This window comes from Gymnoscopelus microlampas, assembly GCF_963454915.1.
Source record: "Gymnoscopelus microlampas genome assembly, chromosome: 2".
Taxonomy (NCBI): Eukaryota; Metazoa; Chordata; class Actinopteri; order Myctophiformes; family Myctophidae; genus Gymnoscopelus; species Gymnoscopelus microlampas.
This window is the reverse complement of record NC_139939.1, coordinates 32191041-32209943: the sequence shown is the minus strand read 5'-3', so window position 1 is coordinate 32209943 and position 18903 is coordinate 32191041. Positions and strand designations below refer to the sequence as shown.

The 18903-nt window shown below is 43.5% G+C and overlaps 1 protein-coding gene across 3 annotated transcripts in view; it reads left to right on the top strand.

Annotated features, from left to right (window-relative positions):
- The window catches only part of rgs12b (regulator of G protein signaling 12b), a 68616-nt gene extending 51152 nt beyond the window's left edge, over positions 1-17464 (top strand). For 2 of the 3 annotated variants that reach the window (XM_084073038.1, XM_084073039.1), the window contains exons 7-19: positions 2497-2666; positions 3308-3400; positions 4383-4526; positions 5436-5618; positions 6614-6764; positions 7080-7174; positions 8480-8698; positions 9590-9663; positions 10021-10147; positions 10768-10864; positions 11094-11161; positions 13714-13879; positions 14278-17464. In XM_084073038.1, coding sequence (XP_083929164.1) covers positions 2497-2666; positions 3308-3400; positions 4383-4526; positions 5436-5618; positions 6614-6764; positions 7080-7174; positions 8480-8698; positions 9590-9663; positions 10021-10147; positions 10768-10864; positions 11094-11161; positions 13714-13879; positions 14278-14861 — 2171 coding nt within the window. In that variant the 3' untranslated portion in view covers positions 14862-17464. The remainder of the gene's footprint in view (positions 1-2496; positions 2667-3307; positions 3401-4382; positions 4527-5435; positions 5619-6613; positions 6765-7079; positions 7175-8479; positions 8699-9589; positions 9664-10020; positions 10148-10767; positions 10865-11093; positions 11162-13713; positions 13880-14277) is intronic. The other variant, XM_084073040.1, reaches the window with a different exon arrangement.
- The last annotated feature ends 1439 nt before the right edge of the window (positions 17465-18903 follow it).

Genomic DNA, 18903 nt, shown 5'->3' with positions numbered 1-18903 from the left:
TTCTCTTCCTCTCTTTGATGCTGTCAGCTGGATGGATGTGTGTGTATGTGCGTGTGCGCCCTGTCGGGGTCTGTGCCCTCCCGTGGCGTGAGTGAGATAGTGAGGGGGTCCTGGGTGAGAGAGTATGGATGGAGGGGCCTGGTTCCCTCTGAGGATGCGCTATCTGCCCCGTTGGCACCATACAGGCTCCTACCAGCTCTATCCAGGTAAGACAGAGACACAGACCTTCTTTACTGCTGTCTGCTTACAGTCCTCAGTAGCCTGCAGTGCAGGGTGCAGCTAGAGGCATTTTGTGTCTTCCCTGTTTTGAATGACGAAAATGTATCTCATCTCGAAGTTGACCTACTGTCAATGGATTGATGCTGAAAGATAATGCTGTTGAGCTGCTACACGAGTAGGTCGACCAACAGAACAGGTGACTATCAGCTGTCCGGGTGGCATTGATGGGATTATCTTGTTTGCCTCATTGGTTGAATGATGTCGCATGCGGTTTTGTTTATGGATACATGGTTTACATGGTGTCTGTGAGAACATGCAGTAGTAGGGCTAAAACTAGCTCTCATTGCTTTGCACATTGCTACATGTTGTGAGCTCATTGATCAGCTATTTTCGGTAAAGAGATTTCATGTAGCTGGAAAAAAGGAGAGGACCAAGTATAGTTCCCTGGGCGACCCCGGTGAACTAAGTACTGGTTTAAGTGATTGGCAGTATATTGACATGGAGAACCAGATTATCTCATCATATTTCACTTGTGTTGTGGTACTGTACTTCCATAGCTGTTGTGTAGGCTGTTCTTCGAGGGCATGCTGTCACTGAACTCTGCAGGTAACAAAACACCTCCAAGCAAAAGAACCTTTCCAAGATGGCTGTACAATGTACATGGGCTACAAAACACACACCTTGACAGAAAATGCCTCCTCAAAATGGCTTGCTTTTAAGACCACCCGTCCCATTGTGTTCATTCACCTTCAGGAAAACTAAAATGGTTAATATGTCTCATACTAGTGTTTATCTTCATGATGTGCTATGCTGATCAATGTGATTGATCTTTGGTGCTGACTGCTGACTGCCATTCTTCTCCCAGTTAACCAACAGCTAGGACTATTATATTATTATTAAGAGAAGAATGGGACCCACACCCTATACATTCTCCCACAAGTCATTTAGCTCTGGAAAGTGGCTTTCACAATGGACTGTGTTGACATGAATGGGACAGAGTTCTTAAACATAGACTCTGCCTAGATTTAAATATATTTGGAATTTGTCATAATTTCCGACACTGGGCTGTATTACAGAATAAATTGTTTAGTAAAATTGTCTGTTTTCTTTGTTTTGGATATTCATCACGTTTCAGGCTACAAAGAGCTATCTATACTACTACAAGCTAACACTAGCTATGCTAAATAACACTGGAATGCTCTTTTGGTTTATTATATTATTATTACTGTGTCTGGGGATAAACTCACAAAAAGACAATGAAGGTCGTTATTACTATTATCCTAGACTGACAAAGTACTAGAGTATTTTCTCGAGTATTGAACTCTGGATCTTTTTTTAAAACTGTATACTACTGTCCATTACTTTAAACATTTTGCATCTGAAATGTGATCAGCTCATTTTAAAATAGGCCCTTTTCTTTGCACGTCAGCTTTTAATATGAAGCCATCGCAGTGAACGAGTTGATTCTTAACTCATTGAGTGCCCAAATTATTATCTATTTCTGGCCATTACAATTTTTTTTTTTTTTTTTTTTCATAGTAAAAAAAAAGTGCTTAGGAAGCGAGATACAGCCTTTTTAAGTTATAAGTTAAACAAGGAGTGGATGGAGCTGCAAATCTTCAGATGATGATATCTTGGGTAAAAAAAAAAAAGAAACCTTTTTTTTTAGTTTTTTTCTATTTTTTTCAAAAAATGGCACTCAACACCATAGCGCTAAAACACGTGAAACACGTTAATGGCACTCAATGAGTTAAAGAGCTCATTCAGCTGCTGAAGCATAATGATAACGGCTGTTCTGTTTTTTGATAGTTGTGTACATGAAGGGCTTCAATAGGCTGTATATATATATTTAAACGGCCGTGTACGATTGACACATGACCAGCAGCTCAGCCTTTGTTAATTTATCCATTAATGTATTCATTTGTAACTCAGAGAGTGTAGAAATGTACATTTGTATACCCAGAGTTAAATGAACACTGAGGATTATTGTGTGTAGTGCTGTACAGTCGGATCTCTGTTTGTCGAAAAAGTTTGAGTACTTTTGTACTGCAAGAATGTTTTGATGCCAATACTTTTGGCGTAACATTTTATATACAGGCCTTTTACTTGTTACAGAGTATTTCTATGTTAGTGGTATTGCTACTTTTACTTAAGTAAAATAATCAGAGTACTTCTTCCACTACTCTGTCTGTCTCTCTCTGTCTGTCCAACCATGATAACATGGACACACGGATACTAATGAATCTGATCCTGTGTGTGTGTGATCCCCCTGTGCAGAGCTGAACAGTGTGGAACTGCAGGGCTGTGGCAGTGACAACAGTCTGAACAGTAATGCCAGCCTGCCCAGCGTCCAGAGCCACCGGCGGCACACGGAGCGCAGGGTGGCCAGCTGGGCCGTCTGCTTCGAGAGGCTGCTGCAGGACCCTGTGGGAGTGCGCTACTTCTCGGTACGATGATGCACACACACACACACACACACACACACACACACACACACACACACACACACACACACACACACACACACACACACACACACACACACACACACACACAGAGACACACACACAGAGACACACACACAGACAGACGATCCATACATACGCTCCATACTATACACATTCTAGACAATAATGCTTGCTGTGTATTTTATGTTGATGGTACTGAACAAATGTTGCCTAGGGGGTTATTCCATTTCAATTCCAGGATATGACCTGATCACCTGACCCATTCTATCATTCTTATATTCTGCAGTGCTGGCTATGTGATCTAGTTTGTGTTTTGTTTATCTGACACCAGAATGAATTGTGCTGCTTCTATTCTAATTTATCTCTCAACTGGGTCCTTGTATATCAGGGTCTATTCTATTCTTGTCTGATATATTTTTCTCTGATCCTTTTCTCTTTTTTTTGTCTTTGTCTTTGTCTTCTTGTGTGTGTGTGTGTGTGTGTGTGTGTGTGTGTGTGTGTGTGTGTGTGTGTGTGTGTGTGTGTGTGTGTGTGTGTGTGTGTGTGTGTGTGTGTGTGTGTGTGTGTGTGTGTGTGTGTGTGTGTGTGTGTGTGTGTGATTGTGAACCGTTGTGCCGCAGGAGTTTCTAAAGAAAGAGTTCAGTGAAGAGAACATAGTGTTCTGGCAGGCCTGTGAGTTCTTCAGCCATGTCCCGGAGAATGACAAGAAACAGGTAACACCTACAGTACAGTGGACCAGGGTCTCTAATTAACACCCGCCAACTGAGCCAAATGCAGCTACATTTTCCGTTCTGACACCAGCTACTCTCCATCGCAGCTCTCTGCTCAACAGTCACTTGCCACCAGTCTGCCACTACCTACCATTAATTACCCACTTTAACTCTGGTGTCCCCAGTTTTGGGCATGTCATCATAGGTGAAAAACTTAGAAAAAGCTGAATTTTCTTTTAAAAAAAGGTCGGCTTACTTTTTTCTTTAAAAACAATCCAAAGTAGTAGATCTACTTGCTTACATGACGCATTGTGATCTTGTCGATCGGCTATGTTTGCTATTTTTGAAATGGGGCGTAAGTTGTTAACTAGCTATTTTGTGGCGACATTTACAAGGAGTAAGCCAACCTTTAAAACGATACCCAACTGATGAAAAGGAGGACGAAGCACAATAAAATGTTACGTTTTGTGAGAAATTGAGGATTGTATTAAACATAATACCTTATGCACACACACACACACACACACACACACACACACACACACACACACACACACACACACACACACACACACACACACACACACACACACACACACACACACACACACACACACACACACACACACAAACAATCTGGTGTTAATTTAACTATGAAACATTGCAGATTTGACTGTAATTACATACACATACTGTACTACAGAGGCCAATCACATTGTTTGGCATAGATCCATGAATCTGACTCCAGGTGCTATACAGATGATAGAACAATCCCTTCATCTTTCGCTCTCATATGTTTTTGTCTCATTTTCTTCTCTCTCTTTCATCCTCCGATCGCCGTCTCCTTTGTCTTTCTGCACGTCCAACTCTCTTTCATACTTGTCTCGTCTCCACATCCCTCTCTTGACCTCTCCATCTTCCCCCCCCTCCCCTCCCTCCCCTCTCTCTCTTTCTCTCTCTCTCCCTCTGTTATCTGTTCTTCCAGTTGTCTCAACGTGCCAGGGAGATCTACAACAGTTTCCTGTCCAGCAAGGCCACAACACCAGTCAACATCGACAGCCAGGCGCAGCTGGCTGATGACATTTTGAACGCCCCCCGCCCTGATATGTTCAAGGAACAACAGCTGCAGGTGGCATGGAGCACACACACCCACACACACGCACAGATGCATGCATGCACAACCATCAAACATACAAACAGGCACACACGTACATGCTAGAATTAAGTTAGTGATGAACAATCACTCAACATCAACAAGTGTTGATATATGATGGGGTTCTAAATCCGACTCAAGATGCAGTTATATCTCAACGCTCTAGTTGTTGACACGGTGTGATGTCTCCTGTGTATCTGCTGTATAATCTCGTATCAGAATGGCTGCATAGATGCATTTTTGTTTATCTGTGGTGTGAGGGGATTGGTTTGTTTACTGGCTGAATAGCTGCATTGATTGCAGCAGCTCAAATGTTCAAACTCTGATAAGAGTCACAAGTCTGGGGCGATCCACAAGTCAGCGCATACCACTTAAATAATGCTATAATCCTTCATGCAGCTGACCCAGGTTTGATTCTTTCTGACACGAGGCTCTTTGCTGTGTCATCCATGTCTCTCTCTCACTGTTATCGTAAATAAAGCAGAAATGACAACAAAAAATATTATTATAAAAAATGGTCACAATGCTGTCAGAGCAGCAGTTCCACAAAACACACATACACACACACACACACACACACACACACACACACACACACACACACACACACACACACACACACACACACACACACACACACACACACACACACACACACACACACACAGAGAGGCTTTCTTAGAATCTTGCTGAGTTTGCTGAGATCGTGTGGCGCCATTGTCACCAGATTAACACCTAATACATACAGAACTGTGAAGATCAACATTGAGTTTTTTGATTCTTTCTGAACTTTGTACTTCCCTCCTTCCTTCCTTCCTTCCTTCCTTCCTTCCTTCCTCCCTTCCCCCCTTGCTCACTCCTGGTCCTCACCCCCTGCTTCTCCAGATCTTCAACCTGATGAAGTTTGACAGCTACACACGGTTTCTCAAGTCTCTGCTCTATCAGGAGTGTATGCTGGCGGAGGTGGAGGGTCGGCCCCTGCCGGACCCCTACCACATCCCCAGCAGCCCCACCTCCAAACACAGTACCACAGGCTCTGACCGATCCAACCTCTCCACGCCCAAGAAGGTAAAACGGCAAAATCCCAATTTTGTAAGAAATGTACCCAGATGGACCCTACATTTTTCACAGTTAACTGTTTTCATGTCCTACCCAAGATTCAAACCTGGGTCCCCCGCGTACGTGCTGAAATTGTTACCACACACTTAATTACTCAGGGAAGAAGTGCTGTAGAATTTTGACCTTCGTACTATGTTAACCGGTAGTGGTCCTACACTACCACAGGATCTACATTTCTCAATGAAACAGCAGGTTGACCAAGTACAACCACCTCAGTTGTGTTAGTTCTATTATATAACATATTCTACCATACAGATTGGTCCAAATAAAAATGTATTCCCCAAAATGTGGAGCTTTAAGCCCTAGGTTTATCACCTATAATCTATATACTGTAACCTATAATCACATGCCTAGAATAGGGTGGCAGAGTTAAAATAGCTACTGTAAATGAACACGTGCAGATTTGAATAAATGTGCCAGTTATTACAAGAGCAGGGTGATCAGGAATGTGAGTGACTGCTCTTCATCAAAGTTGTTTTTGTGTCAGCAGTGAGACACAGGCTATCACACAGGTGATAATTCTTACTGTTCTTAAATATAAGCAACATAAAGCTCCAGCTATTTGTTGTAAAAGTAATGGATCACCCTGATTATATACGACCATCAATTTAGAGTTTTTACATTCGACAAAAGACGCCACATCTGATAGCATACGGCTGTTTGTGTGCGTGGGTGTGCTTGCGTGTCTCACACACACACACACACACACACACACACACACACACACACACACACACACACACACACAGCCACACACACACAGCCACACACACACACACACACACACACACACACACACACACACACACACACTGGAGTGTGTGCTACATCTTGTCATTTTTATCTCTTAGTTGAACACAAACTTCCTAACCTCCTTGGCAGCAAACAAATCCATTTTTATTGCAGCCGTGTTCCCTTCATGTTTGTGTCTGTATGTTTTGTAGGAGGACAAGAAGACCAAGTCAGGTCGTTCTCTGGACAATGAGTGCCGGGATGACTCCGGGGACAGGAGGAAGGGCATGTTCTTTTCCTGGTCCCGCAACAGGAGCTTTGGCAAAGGCCCCAAGAAACGAGACCTGGCCGATTTCAACTACAGTCAGTTATAAATTCTCGGTTTTGAGCATTGCATGATTTTCTTCAAAGAATGGGTTTTAATTCCACCATTCTCAAACAATATAATTGCAGACTTGAGTCAGAACTGAAAGCCAGAACCCTATAAAGATTTGCCTATTAAATAATATCCCATTAGATGCTACTAGGTGTCTTTTTTGATACCTTGGAAAATTGAATGATTTTGTAGCATTGTGGAATTTAAACCCTTTAAAATTCTGTCTCTGTAAGCTTAGAAGCTGGGCCATTTCAGTCCACACAATGCTAATGAGCTGCTACTTTTTCTTTTTTTGTGGTCAGATTTCTCGGGCAGCAATGGCCGCCGGGAATCCCAGGGTTCCCTGTCTTCTGGAGCCAGTCTGGAGCTGGGGACGCCAGGGTCAGGGAAGAACGAGGTCAGTGTGAACCAAGGTTTTTAGAGTTAAATACTATACTAAAAATAACAAAATAACAGAAATTCAAATAAAAATGAGGTTTTACAAAAAAGATAACTAACTGTATTTTGTGTTTACAAAACAAACTAAAACAAACTGAAATCATCAGAGAAAAGGTTTTAGTCTTTGTCAATATTTCATACATGAGTCATTTATCTGTGCCAGTTCTAAGCTCTGTTGTGAAAAGCTGTAAAAGAACTTCAAAAATAGAGAAAATAGATCTACAAGCTCACGAGTCACGACACATCGTGATGCGACACGTTTTAAGCTCGTAGATGAGCTATATTCTGAGCTTTTGGAATCTTGCCCGAGTACCCCATATTACAATAAATAAAATAAAACTTATAAAAAAATATCCAAAAAATCCAAAATGGCTAAACTAGCAAACTCATTAAAATGTTTTAAACTAATAAACATTTAAAAACTTGGTCTGGACTTGGACATACCCATAAGGGTCCATTTGGACCGCTGGTGATCCCCAGACCGGACGTTGAGAACCAGTGAGTTATGGGGGATGAACTAATCATTGTGGACTCCCTCTTCGGCAATGGCCATCTCGGGGAAACGGCTGCAATGGGAGCACTTAAAGACTGAATAATGAAGTGAAACGAAATGGAAATTCAAGGCTGAGTGTCAGGCTAGCGTCATGGGTCTACTTAAACAAACACATCTGTCACGGCAGATGGCTTCCTTCTTTATTACTGCTATAACACAACCTGCTCTTGTCCACCGTCATCCCTTTCCACTTTTCTGTATCGCCACGCTCATCCTCGCTTTCATAACATGAGGAATGGTGCCATCGACTCCAGCATGTCAAGATGACCATAAAGGTCTTAAAGGTCAGGTTCTTGTTTTGCTGACTCTGAATAACGACCACTATGGTCGATATACCGAGTCAGCACGCGGTACAATCAGACCGGTTCTCCCCTCACAGCTGTCGCTCTCGGTTTTCTTCACCTCATCTCTCTTAACCCATTAAAAGCGGGAAAGCATCTGTGTCATTTTAGATTTTAGCGTTGGCTATTCAAAAATAGCAGATATACAAGCTCACAGTGCGTCACTTCGTGCCGCACTGCGAGCTTGTACGTCTGCTATTTTTTTTACATTTTTGAAAAATCTTGTGTGAGAACTACTGATCTACAAGGCATTTGTAGAATCGGCCTCAGGTCTTAATGGATTAATTCTTTCTTCTCTCAAACCCACATTTTAACATCCTTTATTTCCTCCCTCTTCTCTTCTCCTGCCGCCCATCGTTCCTCCCCGCAGGGAGACCCCCTGTCCCGCAGCACCGTCTCAGCGGCAGCGGACCGTGGCAGCGGTGGCAGCACCCCCCTGAGGCAGTGTAACATCAGCCTCCCGGACGGCTCGTGCTGCTCTGTGCCGCTGCGGGCGGGGGTGTCCATCAGAGACCTCCTGCTTGGCCTCTGCGAGAAACTCTGCATCAACCTGGCAGCCGTGGACCTCTTCCTGGTCGGAGGGGAGAAGGTAGAGCACAAAGATGGATGTTCCACCCTGGAAGTAGATTTCACATGAATGACATTATCCCTGGTGGCAAGTTATTGGAAACATGTAGTGCATCAGGCCCTGAGTTAACCTCTTAAACCCTATATCCTTCGTTGATCAAGCTCCTACAGTCTATACTGTCCTTCGTTCTCTCTACACCAAATCTCTTCGCCGAAAATAGCCGATCTGCAAGCTCACAACATGTCACAACGCTGTTAATACAGTGCTAAAACCTTATGGGATATTGTGCTATACCATTGATTGACGTTGTTCTTTTGATACCGCATGAGCCTGCATTTACACCAAGTTATGTTAGCAAAGCACTGCAACACACTGGGGGATTAAATATACAGCACTGAAATGTGTTCTGTAACAGACACACTTTTCAATATTACTGGCTCACAGTCACACGACACACAGAGATGCTTTCTTATGCCCAGTTGTCCACGTCCAGTACACAAATACACAGTCTTTCTCTCTTCCGCACACACACACACAGTCAGTCTCTCTCTCTCACACACACAAACACACACACACACACACACACACACACACACACACACACACACACACACACACACACACACACACACACACACACACACACACACACACACACACACACACACACACACACACCCCTTTCATATAACTCAATGGCTTCAGGCATGCATTCACTGTATGTGTATACTCAAGGATCAAGGTTTCTTTATTGTTGCATCATGTTACATAAGGGTACAAATCTTTACTGTACTGTATACAGTATGTGCATCAAGAGTCGGTGCCATTAAATACTGTAGGTGCTGCAGGGAGTACAGTAGATGACTGGCTGACATTAATCCAATCTCTCTCTCTCTCTCTCGCCCCCCTCAGCCCCTGGTTCTGGATCAGGACTGTATGACTCTGTGTTCTCGGGATCTCAGACTGGAGAAGCGCACTCTCTTCAGGTACAATGACATGAAGTTATTGTCAGCTTGATATTATATATATTCTGTGTCAGTTTAGGTATTTTTACTAGCTTTTATTGTAAACTCTATTAATCCTTCTCTTTATGCGGAAAGCAAACAGACAGACACAAGTGAAATGTCAGAACTGTATAATTCTTTTCATAATTTAGGGCATGACTGGATCCACATCGGAGCTATTTTTAAACTGAAAAAGATAGCATGTCTATTCCTGAGAGATGCATACATCTGCAAGTAAATTAAACCTATGAATCAAAATGGCCCCCATCCACTGACTGCTTCCAAGACTGGTGGGAGTAAAGGCTCATTGTATTATATGTTCTCCCCGCTCCTTCCCAGACTGGACCTGGTTCCTATCAACCGTTCAGTGGGTCTGAAGGCCAAACCCACCAAGCCAGTGACTGAAGTTCTTCGGCCTGTGGTGGCCAAATATGGCCTGCACCTGCCTGACCTTGTGGCACGCATCGTATGTCCGCCTCCCTTTGAATGTCTTTACGTGTGTTTGTGAAAGAGGAGGGTTCAATACCCTTTCTCCCCCAAAATCTGCGCTTATATGCAAGGTTTTTAAATGTGCATAAAGCCACAAAAAATCGATGCCAATATGATGGATGATTTTATTTTGTCTTTGAACACATGTGTACAACGGAATTATCGTGATGGCATCAATCCAATGCAAGAAGAGTGATAGAATGCATAGATGTTGGTAGCAGCATAGGTAATAAATAAATAAATAAACAATAAAAAGTCAGTGTATGTACAGTGAGGTGTTCATTAGTCCGGCGGGGACTACTGCAGAGTCCTTTCTCCCAGCAATGAATGCTGATTGTAACCTTTCTCTCTAAAGACAAAAGCCTGGTGTTGGTGTGTTTCTTTGCCAATGGGAAAGGGGCTTACAGTAGTTATAATTGTTCTAATATTAATCATTTTCTAATTGTGTGTGTGTGTGTGTGTGTGTGTGTGTGTGTGTGTGTGTGTGTGTGTGTGTGTGTGTGTGTGTGTGTGTGTGTGTGTGTGTGTGTGTGTGTGTGTGTGTGTGTGTGTGTGTGTGTGTGTGTGTGTGTGTGTGTGTGTGTGTGTGTGTTGCAGAGTGGAGAATCGGAACCACTAGATCTGGGTCTTCCTATATCAAACCTGGATGGGCTCAGAGTAGTATTAGACATAGCAGACCACATTTCTGGAAAAGGTAAGGCACACACACACATACAACATAACTTTTAAAACACTACTTATTTCAATGGTGGCTGATAATTAGACATGGTTAACACACCTGAGGATATTAGATATAAATCCCAGTTTGTAACCTGGCTGGGATACTGCCATATCATCAATGAGTATTATGTTTCTTAGCAATAATATTGATTAGCTGTCATCAGTGCGTCATCACATGCATTTCCCTGTGCTTCCTCCAACAGACAAACAGAAAGTCACCCCGTCCAAGACTCATAACCCCGCCTCTACGAGCAGGAGCCAATCAGCAACAGTAAGACCTTAACCCTCTTTGCACTGCACTTCCTGTTTGTCATGACTCTGGAATGTTCCACCACTCACCGAATGTATGTACTTGCTGGTGGATGATGTCACGCTACTACTAAGTGTCTCTTTTGCCTTGTCTTCAGTCACCCATGTCTCTTTGCCATGTGTTAAATCACTGTGCACCCATTTGTATGATGTTTGTCTTGGGGTGGGACTGGACTTTGTGTGATTGTGTATGTGTGCAACGCCAGCGCTGGCCAACAGTCCTGTCACACTCTCCCAAGTGTTCCTAATGTTCTGTTACTGTGATCTGCCTGTGGCTGAGAGCAATGTTAACTTTCCTCTCTGGTTTCTTGGTTTTTCCTCCCTAACAACCCCCACACTGCCGGGGGTACAAGCCCAGCTAGGGAGAGTCTTTGCTGGGTCTCCCAACTTCCAAAAGCCCTCCTTTTATGTATCTGGATAAATGGAAGTCAGCTGGTGGTGGTAGACCTTTTGGAATGCTGTGGGAATTTGATTCCTTATCAGTGGGGTTCTTAACGGCCATCTGTAAAGGCTTTGACATGTCTGTTGAATCTAAACGGATTTGCCTAAAATGGTGTCATTTCCCACTTTGGGGGTTATAGTGTGGTTGGAGGTAATGTGGTCGTCTGTGGTGTTGTGGTGTCAGTCTTTCAGCCTAATTCATACTCAATGCAGTATAATTAGGCTTTATCAGGGACAGTGTGCTGTTGCTGTCAACCTTCATTGGTGGATGTTTTCATTGTCTGAATGGAACATTTAATTTCCCTTATGTTTACACTTAGTATGACGTCATCAGTGTTAATTTAACTCTGAGAGTGTAGAAATGTAACTAAATGGACCCTTACAGGTCCATTTGGTTACATTTGTACACCCTGAGTTACAAAGGGATGCTTTGACACTAAGGATTTTAGTGTGTTTTATCGAAAAACAAATGTTAGTTGTGATATATTTCAGTGAAATTGAATGACATCTCTTTGATCTCTTTTGATTGGATGAGTAAATCCAGCCAGTATGTTTCACTATCGTTCACTTCACATGAACCATCGTCATTGTTGTCTCCGCCAGGCCGAAGGTGTGGCCAAGACTATGTTTTGCACCCTGTCTGTCCGTCCGTGTGTCTGTCCGTCTGTGAGCAGCTAATCTGCGGCACCGTTGGCCCGATCGACGTGAAACTGTGCACACACACTCCCTGGATGCCAGAGCAGAACTTCTGCGCCAAATTCTTCACATCTGCTATAGCGCCACTAGGAGGCCGATTTTTGCTAAACACAAATTATATTACACAAATTATATTACTCCTACAGATTTTGTTCAAACATCATGCAAATCAGTACACATTATCTCTATAGTCATGTGATCAAGACGGATCTGACAGATTAAAAAAAAATCATATTCTATCCTGATTGGCGAATTCCAAACATTGCTGGCCCACAATAACCTACCTGACCTGGCGGAGACCTGTGCTTCGAGGAGAACTTTTTCTAGCTCTAGATTGAGTTTGTCCTTCACAACATCAAAACGAAAGGTGGTCCTTGTTAAACCGCCGCCCCCCTCCCCCATTCCCATCGTAATTATTTGTTCTCATTATAACAGTTCACTCTCCCTCCTTTCCGTCCACAAACAAGATTCCTATGACATTTTACAAATTCTTGACTGGTGGAAGTGAAAAACACAGTGAGTTCGCAAACTCCAATCGGTTGAGGCAGATTCGAGTTTTGCGTAGACCGTTACTTTTCAATAACTAGACACCTCTGAGTGCATTATTCCATGTAATATCATGGGCATTTGCCAAATATTACAATTAAGGAATGCTTTTCATATTCTGAAACATTTTGTATTGAAAATAATAACCTTTTACGAGCATTACAGTATCTCCAGCATCTAGGAAAAAAAGCATTCTAGTCTCAAAGTAGCCCCATCTTTTGACCTTGCCTGTCACTGTAGCTCGGGAAAGCCTGTGCCAGATTTTCAAAATAAAAACACAGAAGCAATCTCTTCATCAGTGCCTGGACACTACTGCTGATGGGGAGCACGCTTCCAAGAATTTTACATTCCTAGGACCATGTCAATACCTTCAAATTTGCGATGCAATGTTGGAAAATAGTTAAAAATGCCCATATTCGCCCAGGTCTGGGTGGCAATGCTATGTGACCGAGTCCCGAGCTACAGCGATGGGTGGCTTCACAGAAGGGGCTAGTCGTTATGAAGTGCCTCAAATTAAATCAATTACCCAACATACAGTATAAACGCAAGAAAGGTTTTTCTAGCGCTATCTTGATGTAACCATGATGCTCGCTGGATCCTATATTTGTGACTTAAACCAGAAAAGGCAACCCGAGTCCTTAATATGCACTACAATCACATGTTTCACCTGCACCCACATCAGCATAATACTCTATACAAAATTCTCACAAGGGGAACCAGCTAAGCATTGTCATAAAATGCCTCGTCATAACTTGTCCCCATACCAAGAACATCATGACCCTTGACCGCCAGGGTCTTAACGTCCCGCTCCGCTCTCCTTGTGGCCTTCAGGACAGGCCATCTGAGAAAGCCGGCTCGGCTCACCCCCGTGGGGAGAACGGCAAGGCTGGCTCCGGCCCAGACAAGAGTGCTCAGCCCTTACCCAACCATTCTGTCTCTCTCCATAAGGCACCGGAAAAGAGAAAGCAGAAAAAGATTAATATAGACGAAGCTGAAGGTAAAGAACAAACGCCTTCCCTCTCTTTTCTCTTGTGTGATCTCTTCTTCCTGTAGACCTGTAGCTGGGCCGCTGTGGCCACACTAACCCTTTTTGCTTGTCTGCAGTATTGCAGAAGCAGCACCAATGCTTTCAGTGCTAGCTAGCTACATGTAGCACAAGTCACCCACTCTCACACTGAATGTAGCTTTGATTTGTCCTAACTGATTTATGCACACCCTATTCTTCTGCATGCTCTGACGTAGAATTGTAGCATTCAGATTTGTTTTTGTCAAATTATTCATTTGTTTGTGTGTGTGCGTGCGTGTGTGCATATTGCACTTGTGCAAATGCTGTTTATGTGTGTATATTTGTGTGCGTGTGCGCGTGTGTGCATATGTATGCATGTTCACCTGCAGAGTTCTTCAACCTCATATCCAAAGCTCAGAGCAACCGAGCAGACGACCAGCGAGGTTTGCTAAACAAGAGCGATTTACAGCTCCCGGAATTCCTGCGCCTGACATCGCCGGTGGCAACAAACCAGGCTGGCCCTTCTCCCTATGACCGCGAACCAACGTCCTCCACCCCCACCTCCTGCAAGGCTGGCAGCGGCGGCTTCCCGAGCAACAGTCGCCGGGGCAACAGCAAGGAAAACGACAACGACCGAGGAGGGGGAAGCCACTCCCACTCGCTCAGCGCAGGCCACCTATCACAGAGCTTGGACTCTCCGCTGGGCGGCGGTGGGGGGGGAGGGTGCAGGAGAGCCAGGCCCCCTCCCCCGTTCCCTGGTGCTCTTTCCCCCATCGACCCGTCCCAGCGTGGCCTCCCCCAGGACTCAGACAGGATGCTGCAGGAGGACACCCTGTCTGATTTAACTCTGGTGGGAGAGGGAGACATTAACAGCCCCAGCCTCACCTATGTCACTCCCTCGCCCCTTCCATCCAAACCTCAGCAACAGCAAGCATGCCATGGCTGGCCCAACTCAGGTACTTCCCCTGTGTGAACTCTGAACTTCATCACCTTTCCCTCCTGCATCCACGTGGCCATACTGTATTAAGCTCTTCTCCCTGAGTCACTCGTGGGTAGAAAAAAGGCGATGGGGAAACCCAATAAATTGGGCAAAAGTCAGCGTGAAGCCCCCTTTTCCCTGAGGGCTCAGGGCAGACCCTGGACCCTGCTCAGCTGCTTCCAGACTGCATCCTGCTCTCTAAAGCTTAACTTGTTTGCATTTCAACCGAAATCATATTTCCAGTTATATACTGGCGATCACATTATAGGATTAGGTATCACTTTCGACAAATGCTGGCTATGTTTTCCAATGGAGCTTATCAGACTAACGAAGGTTTGTCCAACGCTCGGCATAGCCACATTTCTAATAGGCACATGTCTTAGAGACTAACTGGGAAACAGGCGTAAAGTGTTAGCTTGTTAAGATATATGACACAAAGGCAGGAGGGAAAGGATGCATTCAAAGAATGCTTGAACATAACTTGTCTCGATGCAGTGAAATCCTCAGTGTTAGTTAAACTAAAACTGAATATTTCGCAGCCTTCCTGGTGTGCTCTGTTTCTGTGTGAACTCTGAAGTGAACTTGCTGTGGATTTGTGTTTTTTTTCTTCAGACTAGCTCAAAACTAGTTGGTGAGTTTCTGAAGATCAGTTCAAACAAACTCCCTCCTTTGTCCCTAGTGTACAGAACCTAAAAATGCACTTTAGTCAATTATAAAAAGAGATTTCTTTGTACATGACCTATATTTGATCCCCCCATCCCCTTATTATTATTTTTTGTCTTGTTCTTTGAACTCAGCCCTGTTCTGTGCTACAGACAATTAGGTTTTCATAGACTCTCCAACAGTCACAAGCTTTTCCAATCCTAAAACGTCATGGAATTTTACCTTGGGTTCTAAAGCCACATTAGTGTGCTTTTAAGTGGATTCTGCTTAGGGGTGTAAAGGTATAATTTTAGCTTGCTACAGATTTTGAACCAAGTGACCCATGTTTCCATGCTGCTTCTGGCTCTCTCGCGGGGGCGCGCGCGCACACACGCTCACACACACACACACACACACACACACACACACACACACACACACACACACACACACACACACACACACACACACACACACACACACACACACACACACACACACACACACACACACACACACACACACATGCCCTTCAGTCACCTGAGGGCAGAACTTTTTTGTATTCACTATTGTGTTCTTGCCTCAGGCATTTCTCATGTCAGCGGTTAAAACAGAAATACATTGCATGCGCTTGCAATCACTCGCATAAAACCACACATGCATAGACATGCACAATGTCTCCACACACAGCAGACCTTTCTGCACAGACTTTGAAATGTACGTCCAGTTAAATGTGCACATTGGTGTGGGCTGGGTGATATTTATAAATATATATATCACGTGTGTAGCGCGTGCACACACACACACACACACACACACACACACACACACACACACACACACACACACACACACACACACACACACACACACACACACACACACACACACACACACACACACACACACACGTGCACATTTTAGACAAGCACACAAAAAGAAAAGCGCCATTGACTATTCACAGCTTTTTTAATATAAAGAATTTTGTTTAAGGCATGCTTCAGAAGAAGTTTTGATCACTGGACGCTCGCCTAAGTGTGACAGATTAATCGGTGTTAAGTGTATAATATGTGATTCACCCACACACTGCTGACAGACAGAATGTGGCCCTGCTGTACAGTTACAACAAAAATAAACCTACATTAGTTTGGGGATTTTTTTGTTTTTGCTCATCCTGAAATTATATTTTAGTTTTTCAACTTGTCTGCTTAGCCGTGCAGCATAAGGAACACTGTCATGAACAAATTGAGATAGGATGTTGCAAAGATGAATTAGCTTTGCATCAATAGTTTTCCCCCCACATGAATTCTTGGACGATTTATCACATATGCCAACTATCGTTGATAGTGGATTCAATAACCCCTATCGCCAAGGCCTATGTTGGTCCATCCCTCCACATTTATTTGACTCTTTTCTGCAACTTTCTGCACAGCACAACACAACAGGGCTTGGTCTGGTGCCATTCATCTCAGACATCCTCCGTCCAGTTCCTTCTTAATGGAGAAATCTCCTTAGCCTTACTGCAACACTGTTAATTACATTCTATCACATTCTAACCTTTAAGCTTCTCGTTAGGTATCTCTTTTTCAGTCTTTAGCAATTCAACAATGCTTCGAACTGCTCACCCTTACAATGCCTCGACAAAGAGAACCGGACTAACAAATCAAAATGTAAATTTGTTGTGTAATATATTACAAAGAAAACATTAATTTATCCCACGACTCTTCTTTTTTTATTATACTGTTTCGATGAAAAGTATTAATTTGTATATAGTCAACTTATTTTGGAACGCACCGTTTTACTGTAGCCATTGTTGAATTGCATCTCAGTCACGATGTTTCTTCACTTTGAGAGTTGCCATATATTCTGTTCAGTTAAAGATTGACTGTACTATCTGTAAATAGATCTAATAAATGTTCTAGAGGTGTAAATCACTCTGTAGAGCCTCATGTGAACAGCCTCCTTTTTTGTCATTGTAGAATTTCCTCATTCTGCATTGTCATTATCTGCATTCACTTAATTTGCTATGCAGTTGAGTGGTGTTGAACTAGGATCAGTTAGTATAGGCTATGTTGACATAAAGGGAAATAAAGAATGTTGGTACAAGTATGGGTCAATTATAAACTATTAGTATGTACTGTATCTATCTTCAGATCTTCATTTCAAAACTCTTTTCATATTTGTATCTCCCCGTACTTGGATATGGTGTTTTTACACCATATCAAAAATCTAAATATGATATGATCATGACATATCATATTTCGATTTGTAACAGTGTCTGTATAAGCGTATCCCCACTGTTATGAACGGGATACACAGTAAAATTCTCACACTGCATTCATCCATTTGTAACTCGTTCACAAATGTAACCACATTTATTAACATTGAGACTGCACATGCGGGTTGCATGCAAGCGATTGCCAACAGATTCCCAAACCTGTTTTGAGGATCTTGATTCACTCAACATCCTGTGCAGCCTGAGGCTCATGAGCGAGTGCCCACTGGGTGAGCAGTCGCGTGCCGATGAGCACTTCCTCCGTGCGTATCACGGCTAATCGCAGAGACTGGAGGCAGGGTTTTGAGGTCAACTGGTTTGGGAATCGCTTACAACAGAACCCATGGAGTGTGTTGAAAGTTACAGTAAACATCCTAAGCCTTCCTCTGCACTGTGTGTTCTGAGCGGTCGGGTTCTTTTGCAACCTGCCTGCGCGCGCGCATGCCTGCGTGATATCAGTGGGAAGTGGTCTGGTAAGGGGTCTATGGATGTGACTTGGAAATTGCGAACCTTGTGCGACAGGTGCTGTAAAAGTGCGACATCTAGTGGCTGAATGTTGTCTATTGCCCCTTTACAGTAAGTACCTTAAATAACACTCAATGGCATTTAAAATGTTCAAGTTGATTCCAGAATGGATTCTAGATAAGATTTTTTTTTTTGCCAAAATGTTTGAATGGTTTTGTGTTTTTGTTTACCGTAATTTGTTTTGCATATTGCGTTGTTTTTCTGCCGCATAATGCTAGCTTACTTGATATTCCTCTAGCTGGACTTCCCTGTCACCTCTTTTGAGTCTCTCTCACTGTGTGTGTGTGTGTGTGTGTGTGTGTGTGTGTGTGTGTGTGTGTGTGTGTGTGTGTGTGTGTGTGTGTGTGTGTGTGTGTGTGTGTGTGTGTGTGTGTGTTACCCATATGCAGAACCAGTCTTTTGTCTGGGAGTAGAAAGACTTTGAGGTGACTGGGCCATTAGCTATGCATGGTCTCCCCTCTGTGCAACGCCTAGTTAGGCAAGCTGTCATACTGGGCTTATTGGTAGCCCAAAAACACAAGAACGCTCTGTTTACACACACACACACACACACACACACACACACACACACACACACACACACACACACACACA